At 33.4% G+C, this 13,637-nt stretch overlaps 1 protein-coding gene across 5 annotated transcripts in view; it reads right to left on the bottom strand.

The window, feature by feature from the left end:
• PPP2R5A (protein phosphatase 2 regulatory subunit B'alpha) overlaps positions 1-13,637 on the bottom strand; it is a 76,212-nt gene that overhangs the window by 55,045 nt on the left and 7,530 nt on the right. The window contains exon 1 of one of the 5 annotated variants that reach the window (XM_031937336.1): positions 3,514-3,972. The exons of 2 other annotated variants lie outside the window; for them this stretch is intronic. In XM_031937336.1, coding sequence (XP_031793196.1) covers positions 3,514-3,583 — 70 coding nt within the window. In that variant the 5' untranslated portion in view covers positions 3,584-3,972. Of the gene's footprint in view, positions 1-3,513; positions 3,973-13,637 lie in introns of those variants that run through there. 2 more of the 5 variants (XM_031937337.1, XM_031937335.1) reach the window with 2 other exon arrangements.

The raw sequence follows: 13,637 nt of genomic DNA, 5'->3' as shown, positions 1-13,637 counted from the left end.
CTTAAGACAACTATGCTGTCAAAGTTTCTGGCCTTACTGCAGCCAATTCCCAATTATTTGTAGTAATAGGGCTGGGGCATGTGTGTAACTGAAATTTACAGAAAATTATAAAACTATCTCTGGGGTACAATCTATATGTTCTAAAGCAGCTCCAGAGAATTACAATTTGTCCTTCCAGTCTTCTTTTTCATGTGGTAAATTTACTTCAATAAAAGACCCTAAAATTCCTAAGTGCTCTGCTTCCTCCCACCTCCATCCTTAACTTTTGCATCGAAACCTAACAATTCAATATGGATGGCTGATTTACTTTGTAAAATAACCACATTTTAAATCATCTATTACATTAGGAATTAAGGAAAAAGAGGAGGGAATAGGCAAAAAAGATACAAGATGAAAAAGATAAGAGGACAAAGTGATACAAGAAGTACTAAGTTAATAGGTGTGATGAGAACAAAAATCTGCAACCTATTTCACATTTTACAATCCTACAAATGATTTGCTAAAGTTTACATTGTTTAGGTGGAAAGAACTCAAGTATAATGATAAGACTAGTGTTTGAATCTAACTCAGACAATGACTAATTGGCTGTTCTCCCAGGCAAGTAACATTTCTGAAAACTTTTCCTCTCAAGATGGTGGTAAAAATCAATTGAGATAGAACTTATCAGTGAATGCTTTATAAATGTCTGAGGCCAGTCATACCATTATTTTATTGTCCCTTTTGTAATGTAAATTTTAAAACAGGAACATAACCAGAATGGCCATATTATTTTAAAAGCCTAATCTTAGTTTATTTTATATATTTTACTTAAAGTGCCTAGCAGGGAAGAAGGCTGAACTAATGGGAAGGAGACTTAGGTTCTAGCATCCATTGCCACTGAATGGCCATCTACAAAAGGAAGAGACTGCACTAGAATCTCCCAGTATTCAACTGGATTAATGTTTTTATTTTTCTACTTTTTGATTTGAAAATTCAACTATTACCAATTTAAGTGAAAATGTAAAAAAAACATTTTTTAAACTAAACTTTTAATAATCTGTATTTAAGGAGATTTAGAGAGGTAGCCTGAAGAGCTTGTCCTTGAAGCCCAAATGAACTGGATTCAAGTCGACCTTCAGACATCTGCTGGCTAATGAAGAATTTCTAATGAGAAATTCACTGAACCAATAAAATCACACATCTAGGTTCCATTTCCAATTAAGGAAAGTAGTGTCACAGATAATTTAAACAACAAACTCCCAGAAAATAAGATAAAGGCTTTAAATTTGGCTTTCAAATACATAAGGAATTTGGGGATCACCCTTAAGATTTAAATTTTACATAGGCAATCAAATTTGTTGAATTTTTAATATTTAGACCAATTAGTTTCTGGAAGTAAATATCTCAAAAAGGAACGAAACACTTGGACTTAGTAGTATCATCAGCACAGAGAAGTGTTTTCGAACAGAAAGGATATATATTTCCTTAATCTCCTTACAAAAAAATTTTCACTGAATTGCTCATTTCCAACTGATTGATACTCAAAAAAGATTACTATTTATTAAACATGATATCCCATTTTCTTTATCAAATCTTCTCATTATCTCACAGCGAAGACTGAAATTCCCTACTCCAGTCATAATTCCCTCTCTTTATGGTAACTGGAAAGGGGGCAGGAAAGAGGAAAGAAAAAAAAAAGACAGAAGGGAAAGAGATAGTGGGACAGATAGATAGAGAAAAGTATACTGTAATGAAAACTGCAAAAATCGAAATAAATAATGCCAAGGATTTTAGAAATGCCATTTGGATATACATTTGAGAGTGTGAATGAATAGCTGCACAGAGAAGATCCTGTCATCTTTCCCTCATTTATACTATCAAATATGACACAGAGGGGACCTTATTTACAAAAATTTAAAAATATATAAGCCAAATATTAAAAAATGTAACTTAAAAGTTAAGAAGTACAGGTCTACTAATGTAGCTGCTTAAGTATGGTTTGGGGAAACAAAGAGTTAAAAATTCTCATACAATAAAGAATTCAAAATTTTTAAAAACTAGTCTTTTGTGAACACTGTCACCTGATTACACACACACACACACACGTTAAAAAAAAACAAAACCCAAATCTAGTGTATATATAATCTCTCAAAACTTTTAAAAACAGGGAAATTTCATCAAGACATAGAAAGACTGAGATTTTATCAAGGCCACTAACAGATAAAACTCATTTCCTTCTTTTAAAAGTTAATTAGGTTGATTTCAAAGAACTGTAACAGTGATAATTATTAGAAACTGTTCTTGCTTAATTCTGTTTTACATTTAGGAAAAATCGACAAATTTAATTCATGATAATAATGTGATAGAAGAAAGAGAGTTAGTTGTTTGACAAGTACGATTTTACTTTTAAAACAAAAAAGGTACCAAATATTCCAAATGCTATTGCTCATATATTTGAAATTTGAAGTAGGATCTCCTATACAATTCATGCTACAAATTTTAGAACAAGCACTGTATCATAGCAACCAGCAATACCACCACAGTGACACGATGAGGATGCAATCCAAGATTCTAATTTAAGAAACTGGCACGGAATATAGGACATGTCGCTTTTTTTGGCATCACCCCTAGAACGTTAATAACCAAGAGTCTAAAATCAGCTTTTATTTGATACTTTGGTGGATCAGGTTATTATAAAGTAGCTTAATGGAAACATTCAGTCTCAGATATTTTCTAGGATTTTGACTAATATTGAAACTTAGTTTTAAGGCTTTTTTTTTTTCCCCTCACAAGAATTCAAAATCATTACAATTAAAAAACTATTGAATCTCACCAACATAGCAATTAACTTGATGGTATCCAACCATAAGAAAACATGACAGCAGTGTGGGACTATCACCCTAAACAAACTTTCCAGGACATAAAATGACTAATTCATTTAATATTCTAAGTTTACTGCTGTAGGAAAGTTCAGTTTATGGTTTGTTTAAATTAAACATTCCATATCATATCAATTATTTTAAAAAACAATTAGCGTTAGGCCTTTTAGACCCTGGATCTGCCACCATCATTTAAGAATCTTTCATTTTGCTCTTGATCTCAAATGAGATATTTTTAAGGCTCAAAACTAGCTCAGTAACTAGTACATATATAGTAGGTACTATACAAATACCTATTCCCTTCCCCCTTAGAGTATGATACTATTCCATTCCCATTGTCCTCTGGTCCATTGACTTTTAACCCCTTTACAACCAATTCCCAACATTTTCAGACTCATTCATTCACCTGCCTCCACATTTTATATTCAGTAAAACTGACTTCTCTGTTCTTTACACAACAGCAATTAATTTCTCTTCCATCTCCCACCTCTGTGCTTTTGAAATGAAATCTGATGCCTGGAAAGCTCTATCCCTCTCACTACCTCACCAGTGAATCTCTCTTCCTTCTAAAGACAGTTTCAAGCACTACCTTTTACATAAGCTTTTCCTGAACCCCTTTTCCCACCCACCATTGGTCCCCACCCTCCCTAGCTACCTTGTATTTTACTACTTTGCTTGGATTTTGTATTTCTTCTCTTCGTACAATTCCTTGAGAGTAGTTTCATTCTCAGTATTTGTATCTCCAGCACCTAGTACAGAGAAGGTAGAAAATACTTGCTCATTGGCACAGTCATCTCCTGACCTACAAAAGCCAACACCTTGCTCACAATTTTACTCTCTCTCTTTTCCCTGGTCATTTTCCTGGTTGACTTCAGCAGCCTCATTTATGATCTCAATACCTTTGTTCCCTCAATTCAACTCCCATGTCCTCACAATTCTCCACTTCACTTCATGATCAAAATACTCATGCTTTCAACCTTACAGTTATTTGAAATTGCCATAAGTCCTGATATTGAACGCTAAAGTTCAATTCTACAGCCATAATTCCCTATTTTCAGGATAGTGCCATTTACCATAATGCTTCAAAGTCTGCAAAAAACCATACTCTATATTACATCTCATTTGAGCCTCACAAAAAAATCTGTGTGTATTATAAGTATTATTATTTCTAATTAAGTGGTACAGTAGAGAGTGTGCTGGACTTGGAATCGGGAAGATCTAAATTCAGATTCCAAGTCCAAATCTGAGGATGAGATAACTTACTAGGTAAACTGTGTAACCCTGATCAGGTCACCTAATCACTACCTGACTTGGTTTCCTCAACTGTGAAACAATAGCAAGTACCTCCCAGTGTTGTGGAGATCAGATCAATAATATTTGTAAAGCACTTAGCACAGTGTCTAGAAAAGAGTAAGTACTTTTAAGTGCTTTTTCCTTTACCCCTTCTCATTTTAGAGTTAAGTAAAGAAACTTCCTCTTGGTTACACACAACTACTCAGTTTAAAATAGGTTTTTGAACTCTGGTCTTTCTAACTCTGAGGCCAGCATTCTATTGCTACATACTTCACTTCCAATCCCTAGGATTTAAGAATATATCTTATATACAACAGTTACTTTTAAAGTGCTGGCTGAATTAAAATGTAAGAGGTGGCAACTGAGTTGGGATTTGAGGGCAAATTTTAAAATCTTTCTCTGTGTTGGGAAAGAGAAGCAGTCTAGTCTCAACGGAAGATGAATAGTGTATGAGAAGGTTAGAAAGACAGATGGAGTAAAATTATTGAAGCTTTAAATATTATTCATTTCTAGCAAAATCTGTATATCAAATTTATCCATAGAAACAGTTTTAATGTTCTAAATCACTATTGATTAAAGAAATGCAAATTAAGACAACTTTAATATACTACTTCATAGCTCTCAAATTGGCTAAAATGATGTGAAAAGATATATTGGAGGAAAAGCTATGTGGGGAAATTGAGACACTAATGCATTGTTGGTAGTTGTGAAATAATCGAACCATTCTGAAGAGCAATTTGGAACTATGCCCAAAAGGCCATAAAAACTGTGTGTACTCTTTGACCCAGCAGTATCTCTCAGGGTCTGTAGTTACATGATTGAATCTATATGGTAGAATTAATAGGTGAATGTCAAGGTGGAAAGAACTTAGTGGTAACACTTCCAGTGATCTGCACTTAGCCCTATGCTATGCAATATTATTTATCATGGCAAAGATGAAAGGGTTTGTAGAGGTAAACAGGCTTGATTTAAGGAACATTTTCTTGTAAGAGCTAATATTTTGCAACGTGCTTTACAGATATTCTTCTGATTCTCATGACAACCCTATAAAGTAGGTGTTATCATTATTGCCATTTTGCAGACAAGGAAATTGAGACAAAGATTATGTGACTTAAGCAAGATTACCTACCTAGCAATTGCTTGAGACAGAATTCAAAAAATCCTGCAATATTCTGTCCTTTGCTTTCCTAATTATTAGAGCTATGTAAAAGTAGAATAAGATGTTGAGGGAGGTAGTGAATTCCCTTCCATTACATGTCTATATAGAAAGTTACATATCCACTTATTGGGAACACTGAAGAGAATTTTTGTTCTGGTACTATTTGTACTGAGAAATGGATTGGTATATGGTGTGCTAGGTTTGGAGTCTGAAAGATCTATAGTCATATTTCACCTCTAACACGGTATGATCATGAGTAAATCACTCAGACTCTCAAAGCTTAAGGCAACTCTATTAATAATACATAGATGGGATAGATAAGTGGTGACCTGGTCCAACACAATAAAAAAAAAATTTTAATTAAAAGCTCATATATAGAGCATTGTATTTGATATGAGAGGTACAAGAAAAAATGCAAATGCTCATTCTCTCAAGGAACTTATATTCTACAAAAGGATACAACATGTAAACAAACAAATATATACAGTATAATTTCAAAGCTCAAATATCTCAAGAGTTGAAAGGGGTCTTAGATCAGTAGAAATAAACACAAGCTGTAGCTTGCTATGTTCTTTCACATTTGTGTTTCTTTTTTGTCTGGGATTTAGTTTTCAAACTCAGTTAGTGGATATTTGTAGTTATATATTTTGACTTGCATTCACTTGCATTCAGTCATCCAAAATGGGGTCTCATAGATTTAGAGCTCAGAGGTGATTTGGTTCATTTCCCTCACTTTACAGATGAGGAAATTAAGTCTAAATTATTTGCTCAGGATCATAACAAAGTAGCGGTAATAGTAATGGAGAAATTAAAACCCAGATCCTTTGACTCAAATTCAGGATTTTTTCATTATCACCACAGTGATTCATAGGTATTGGTGGGAAAAATATTTATAGGGAAAAGAAAGAATGCAAATGCACATACTCTGTTATATGATCTGCTCAAAGACTGATTCTAAACCAAAACGATGTGAACTTCTTATCACATGTTGCATTCCCACCAATCTCTGGCAGTTAACAACACTGACTTAACATACATACTGTACACAGCCCCAGACCACAAAGCAAATTAGATTCCCATCATAACTTTTTTTCTCAAGGAACCCCTTAGACTACTTCACATAACCATAAAATCTCACAAAATGAAGTCTAACAGTTGTTTTAATGAAATCAAGGTTCTTTAGATCAAGTAAAAAGGTAAACTACTATCCACTTCCTTCTACCCTATAATTTTTCTGTACCAATTTCTTCAGTGTACACATACTGAGTGTTAAATACTCTACTGGGATATTTTAAAAAAATTTCTTAAGTATTCAGGATTCATTAATTCTTCAAAAATTGACATTTCATTAAATAATTCACCAGATAAAAAAAATCCAAATTTCTAGATATTACTCTCTTCCTCTACCACTATCCTTTAATTTTTATACTTGATCCAGAACTACCCTAAGACCTGTTCTATTTTTTCCCCATCAACTCCTTCTATCCTGCACCAAAATTACCTGCTCTCAAGCAGACAGCTCTGCTGCTACCTCTCATCCTGCTCCTTTTCCCTCAGTCCAATTACTGTAACACATCTGCAACATCAGTATTCTCTCCCCCAAAATACTGATCCTGTTTGAGCATAAGAACTCTGCTGTGATGACCAGACTAACTATTAAGAAAATTATAGGAACCATAGGAAATACTCTTTATTCTTTCTTAGACTTGAAGGGTGGGAAATAAGATGTTGTTTAGTTATTTCATGTCTGACTCTTTACAACTCCATTTCTTGGCAAAGATATTGAAGTAGTGTGCCATTTCCTTTTCCAGTTCATTTTACAGATGAGGAAACTGAGGCAAATAGGGTTAAGTAACTTGCCTAGGGTAACATACACAATAAGTGTCTGAGACCAGATTTGAACTCAGGAAGCTGAGTCTGTTAGACTTCAGCCCACCTAGCTGCCACTCAGGTGGAACAGGAACCCTTAAATGCAACATTCTGAAACCTAATAAACCAAACATTTTAAGAAATCATGACAATTCATTTAACATATTTATATTAACTTACTAGAAACAATATTCCAAAAGATGACTTATTTTTAAGTGGAATGACTACTATAAATAGAAATTTAAATATGAAAGAAAGCTGAAATTCAGGGAAATAAAAGGAGGAAGAAAGAGAAAGGCAAAAAGTCATTAAGATATCCCAGATTCCACAGATTATCTTTTTTTTTTTTCCCAGAAAGAGGAAAATGGGGCCCAAGAAATATGTTGTAGATTCTTAGAGAGAGATGGATAGATTTAGAAAGAAAATTTTAAGTTGAATCCACAGGCATCAATAACAAGGGTAGATTACTTCCTACTTTTGTCTCTTTAGCAGAAAAATGGCCTTAAAAAATCAAACATGGGTCAAAATGGCAATATCAAGATAGCAAAACCTTTTTAAAAATAGCATTTGATGAGGATTATAAAATACATGAAAACATAGGATAACTAAGTAAATCCCTCTATTTCTATATTTTAAAAAAGCATCCTTCTTGACATACAGATCTGCTACTATAGTTAAAAGATATTATTCCAACTGCATAATAGCTGTTAACATCTTCTAGGAATTTTTTTTCCATTGATTTATGGAATTTGAGATTAAAGTAACAGGATCATGAATTTTGAGTTCAAAAGGAATTTAAGGGGCAGCAAGATGGAGCCCAACTCCACTTTACAAATAAATAAATAGAAATACAGCAATCACATATTCCCTAAGTGTTTAAGCAAAGGCAGGATTTGAACCTGTTTCTTCATGATTCCCAATATAACACTATTCACTATTTCATACTGCCTCTGAAAAAAATAATTCAATATTTCCTAATAAGAAATAAGCCTATTTCCATGTATTTGATATTTTACTTTTAGAAATAGTAACTGTAAAAATAAGCTTTCTCAATTGCAATAAAAATTATCACTACAATTATATTACAAAGTAATCATGAAAAAGAAGATCTACTCACTCAAATAAGAGAAAGTCTAAGATTCCAAGAAGTTACTCCTGTTCTGCCAGGAGAAACTCCCCTCCCCCAGTTATTATTACACTGTTGCCATATTGGCCACATCATAACATTGTAGATTTTAGTTACAAAGCTACAAAGACCATTTTCCTAATAATTCTGTGCTGGATCCACTATAGATTGTAGCAGTCTAACCCACTATAAATTATGTAATCTCAATTAGGCCCCTCATTTGATTTTTTTTTACAAACTTTCTACAGCTGCTGTTTCACACTTTCTTTTCTCTAGTCTCCTATAGCACATTCTCACTCTCTCCTTTTAGTATCTCACCTTTCATTTTACCAAGAAAAAATATGACATTCATCCCAAGAACCTTCTTCTTTGTTCTATCTTAACAAAACCCTTCCATGATGTCCCACATACCACTAACAATTCTTTGCTACTTTGTTCCAGTCTGTAACAAAGACAGGAGATTTGGATCCTATTCTATCTTTTCAACCATCCTCCTCTCATCTTTCATTTCTTCCCACCACTGGTGAATTCCCTCCTTTCTTGTTCTCATCCTTAAAAAATACAAATGGAAAAAAAAAAAATCCTTCACTTAACCCTACCATCCTATCAGTCTCTGTCACTGAACCCATTCCCAACTAAACAGGTAGAAAAAGTCATCCAAAACTCTCAGAGGACTTATATGAACTAAAGGAACTTGAAGAACACTGTACACATTAACAGCAATATTGTAACAAAGATTAATTGTGAAAGATTTAACTAGGCTAATCAATAATTATATAAGAAAATAATCAATAATGATGAAAAATTCTATTGGCTTCCAGTGAAAGAGAACTGATCAAGAGTATAAATTAAAATCTAATTTTTTCCACTTTACTTTTGTTGCTTTTATTTTTTCAATATGGGTAACATGAAAATATTTTGCATGATTTCAAAAGTATAACTGATGTATTGCTTGCCTTCTTGATGGGAGAGGAAAAATTTAGAACTAGAAATTTTTTTGAAAAAGAATATCTAAAATTAATAAATTTCTATTTTTAAGTTAAAAGAAAAAGTCATCTATACTTGTCACTTTTTTTCCCCTCCCATTCATCTCTCAACCTTTTGCAATATGGCTCCCAACCTCATCACTCAAATAAACTTTTCTGAAGTTTATCAATAATCTCTTTACTGTTAAATCCCAATAGCCTTTACTCAGGTTTTCACCTCTTAGAACCATCAAAGTCAATAAACAATTATTAAGAGGCAGTTGGTGACCCAGTGCACCAGCCCTGGAGTCAAGAAGACCTGAGGATCTGAGTTCAAATGCAGCCTCAAACAATTGATATTTATTAGCTGTGTGATCCTAGGCCAGTTTTAACTCCAATTGCCTGGGGGGAAGGAAAGGAGAAGAGGAATCATTAAACATTACTATGCAAAGGATGAGGGCAACTAGACCGCACAGTGGATAAAACACCAGTCAGGAATACCAAAGTTAAAATCTAGCCTAAGAAACTTAATAGCTGTGTGACCTTGGGTTAAGTTACTTAATCCTGTTTGCCTCAGTTTCCTCATCCATAAAATAAACTGGAGGAGGAAATGACAAACTACTCTAGTATCTTTGGCAAGAAAGCCCCAAATGGGCTCATGAGAAGTCAGACATGATTGAAACAAATGAAAAACAATATGTACCAGACACAGTAATAAGTACTCGGGAAATAAAGATAAAATATAATAATTATCCTTTTGGAAGCTCACAATCTAATGGGGTAGATAATATACAAATATTTGTAAAACAAGCTATATACAAGGTAAATAGGAAATAATTAACAGGGAAAGCACTAGTATTAAGAGAGATAGGAAAAGGCTTCCTAAAAAAAGGTAGGATTGTAATTGGGTCTTTGGAAATAAGGAGGGAGAGCATTCCAGAAATTCAGGATAACTGTGAAAATAAATGCTTAAGAGCTTCTTGCTCAAGGAACAGTCAGGCAAGGTTGGGGGGAGGGTAGGATGGAATAGGTTTGAACACCAAATAAAGGATTTCATAATTAATCCTGAAGGGCATAGAGAAACACTGTTTACTGAGTCCAAAGAAGGGGTGGGGAATGATCTGATGAGACCTGAGCGTCTAAAAGGTCACTTGCCTTGTTCCACAAGGCGCTCTGTTCCTGGCCGATTTCATCAGGTCCAACTGGTTCAATTATCACCTCTGCATAGATGATGCCCAGATATAGATACCAAAGATCCATATATAGACTTGTAACTATCACCATATCCATATCTAGATAGATATCTAGTGCTAGTCTCTCTCTTGAGCTCCAGTCTAGCATTACTAACTGCCTGCTGAATATCTCTACTTACATGGGTCTCTAGGCATCTCAAACTCATGTTCAAAATGGAACTGGTCTTCACCAACTCCTAAGCATGTCACCATACATCTTCATCTGTTATCTTTCCAATTGCCTATTTACAAACTCTTATTTCATCTTCTTGTCCCCACCAAATCTAATCAGTTTGTCCAGGTCTTGTTGACTACTTCCATATCCAATCCATCTTCTCTCTTTCTAACCACATGATTACTCCTCTAGTTCTGGTCCTCTCCCCTGGGTGACCAAAATGGGTCTCCTCCTCTAATTTCTCAATTCCTATTCCATTCTAAATCAATTTTCCACATAGCTACCAAAATAATCTTCCTAAAGTACAAGTTTCACAATATTACTCTTCAGTTCAATTTTTAGTGATACTCCAAACTAGTATCTTCCCTCTCTTGACTATTTCCAATTTATCCTGTTTGTACATGGTTGTTTGCTTGTTTCCCCCATTATCCTCTAGGACTCCTTGAGGAGATGACATGTTTGCCTTTCTTTTATCCCCAGCACTTGGCACAGTGCCTGGTGCAGAGTAGGTGCTTTATATTTCTTGATTAACAATACAAATTCCTGAGTTTGGCCTTTATAATTTAAAGCCATTCACAATTTGGCTCCAGAGGACACTTCTAGACTTATTTTACACATTATATTCCAGTCAAATAGGTCTACGTGCTTTTCTCAGAACTTGAAACACCATCTCCCATATTCCACATTCCCATGTATGAGACACTGCTATCCCTCATATCTACCACTTAAGAGTCTCTAGCTTCCTTCATAATCTCCTTCTATTGAAACTATTCTTGATTTCTCTCTCTCTCTCTCTCTCTCTCTCTCTCTCTCTCTCTCTCTCACACACACACACACACACACACACAAACACACACACCCTCTTAGTGCTAGCTTTTCACATTATCCTGTACACAAATATCTCTGTGTACAACAAATATGTTCTGTGCTCCCAAATACCCAGAAGAATGTAAACTCCTTAAGGGGAGTAACTTCATTTTGCCCTTTTATCTCCAGCACTGAGCAAGCATGGCGTTTTAAACACTGTAAGACCTTAATATACTCTTGATACAAGTCAATAGCTCAAAAATTCAAGTAGTAGAGTATAGAAGGGTAAATCAAAATATCTCTGAATCTCATTTCTTTCTAATTTGTTTTGTTTAGTTTTGTTTTTAATTTTTTTCATGGTACCATAGTGTTTTGTTTTTGCAAGAACATAGTCAAAGCTACAACTTAATCTACCCAATTTTTCCAAATCAAAATTCCTACTTATTGATGATTAAATTCAATGACTTTGTCAGGTGACCCCAGTGAAAACATCTGAACACCTCTGTCTTATTTCTCCTTTTAAAACTGAATAATGTCTTCTCTTACAAAACATTCTAGTGGTAAAATTCAGGTTATTTCAAAAAGAAAAAAAAGTACACATATAAATAAAATAAATCAAGATCAAAATGGAGACATAAAATACCAACCACAATTTTGGATCAAAAAGATTTCAAATATTTGTGAAACAAAGAGATTGATATATAGTAATAAAAATATATATGGGGTCAAAACCAAGAGGAAAATTAAGATATTTTGTTTTATAGTCTCTCAGTAAAATTTATTTCTCATGTTCATTGTTATAGCATAGAAAAAGAGCTATTTGATTTACACTATTGTTGGAAATGCAAATGCTCTTCATTTTCATCCTGATATGATTCCAACAGCAACTTTAAAGGATGAGATCAATAGTAGATTATAAGTCTGATATTTAAGATATAATTAAATAAATGATATTCACAAGAATAAAACTTCCACACAGGTAGATTTTTCTCTCTAAAAATTACACTCTATTTCATATTCAGTTGGAAATAGTTTCCAACTTGCAAAATTGCAATTTTAGTAAATATGAACATCAACCAGAAAGTTTTCTTTTAAAAATCACTAAATATGTTACAAATCTAAAGCATCAATTCTGTAAGATTTGAGAAATACACATGCTTTTAACATGGTATGGAGGAAAGATCGGGGCAATGAAAAGAGTACTGGATTGGAGTTATGTTGAAATCCTTACTCTGCTACTTACTACCTATTTAATCTTAAGCAAATTGTTTAATTTTTCTAGGTCTCATTCTCCTCATCACCAAAATAGGGGATTAAACTAGATGACCTCTAAGGTTCCTTCCAGTTTTAAATATAATCCTATGCTAGGATCTTACTCATAAGTTTGTTTTATGTTGTACCTCTGATTATATTTTTAAAAAAAACATATAGAACAAGCATATTATGGTTTACATAATTTTCCAAAAGGAAAAGAAATGCACATCAAATTGCAAAGCTAATTTCCTCACTTTAGTCAAGGAGAAAAGCCTGAAAGTGCAACTGAAAAAACAGCAGATTCTATTCTGCTATAAGTTACATTTTACTTTTAGCTGGAACATATCTTCTTCATATTAAACAATAAATACCATGTTTTAAGAAATTACTTCAGTTAGCCAACTTAATAGATATGCAGTCAGTAGAAGAAATACCTTGTTTGGCTAATTCAAGGATAAGAACCTCTCTGTTCTGAACACATTTGTCATATACATTTTAAAGACAAAAATGAAGTGGATTTTAATTAATAATTTAATCTTTCTTTTGATTAGGAAAGAAGAGTTTTGGAACTATCCTTACAATTCAACCTTTACAACATTTTAGAAACAATACTATAACATATAATTTAAACAGAGATTTATTATTCCTATGCTGTGTATTTCTAATCCTATAGGATACCGCCATAGATATGTAGTAACAAAAAAAAAAGTTAGTATAAAAATTTAATATCTTAGCTAATCTTTAAAAGTAGATCTGTGGATCAGTCTGTTTATTACCTAAGGCAAAAGTTTTTGAGTACCTAAATTCACAAATTTTAAATGTTCTTTTCCATAGATCTTGAAAGAAACCTATTTTTATTAAATAAGAAAATAATTTTTTATTGACAAATAAAATAAATC

The sequence above is a fragment of the Sarcophilus harrisii genome, chromosome 4 (genome assembly GCF_902635505.1).
Source record: "Sarcophilus harrisii chromosome 4, mSarHar1.11, whole genome shotgun sequence".
Lineage (NCBI taxonomy): Eukaryota > Metazoa > Chordata > Mammalia > Dasyuromorphia > Dasyuridae > Sarcophilus > Sarcophilus harrisii.
Note: the sequence above shows the minus strand (reverse complement) of the source record. Positions and strands in the feature narration are given on the sequence as shown.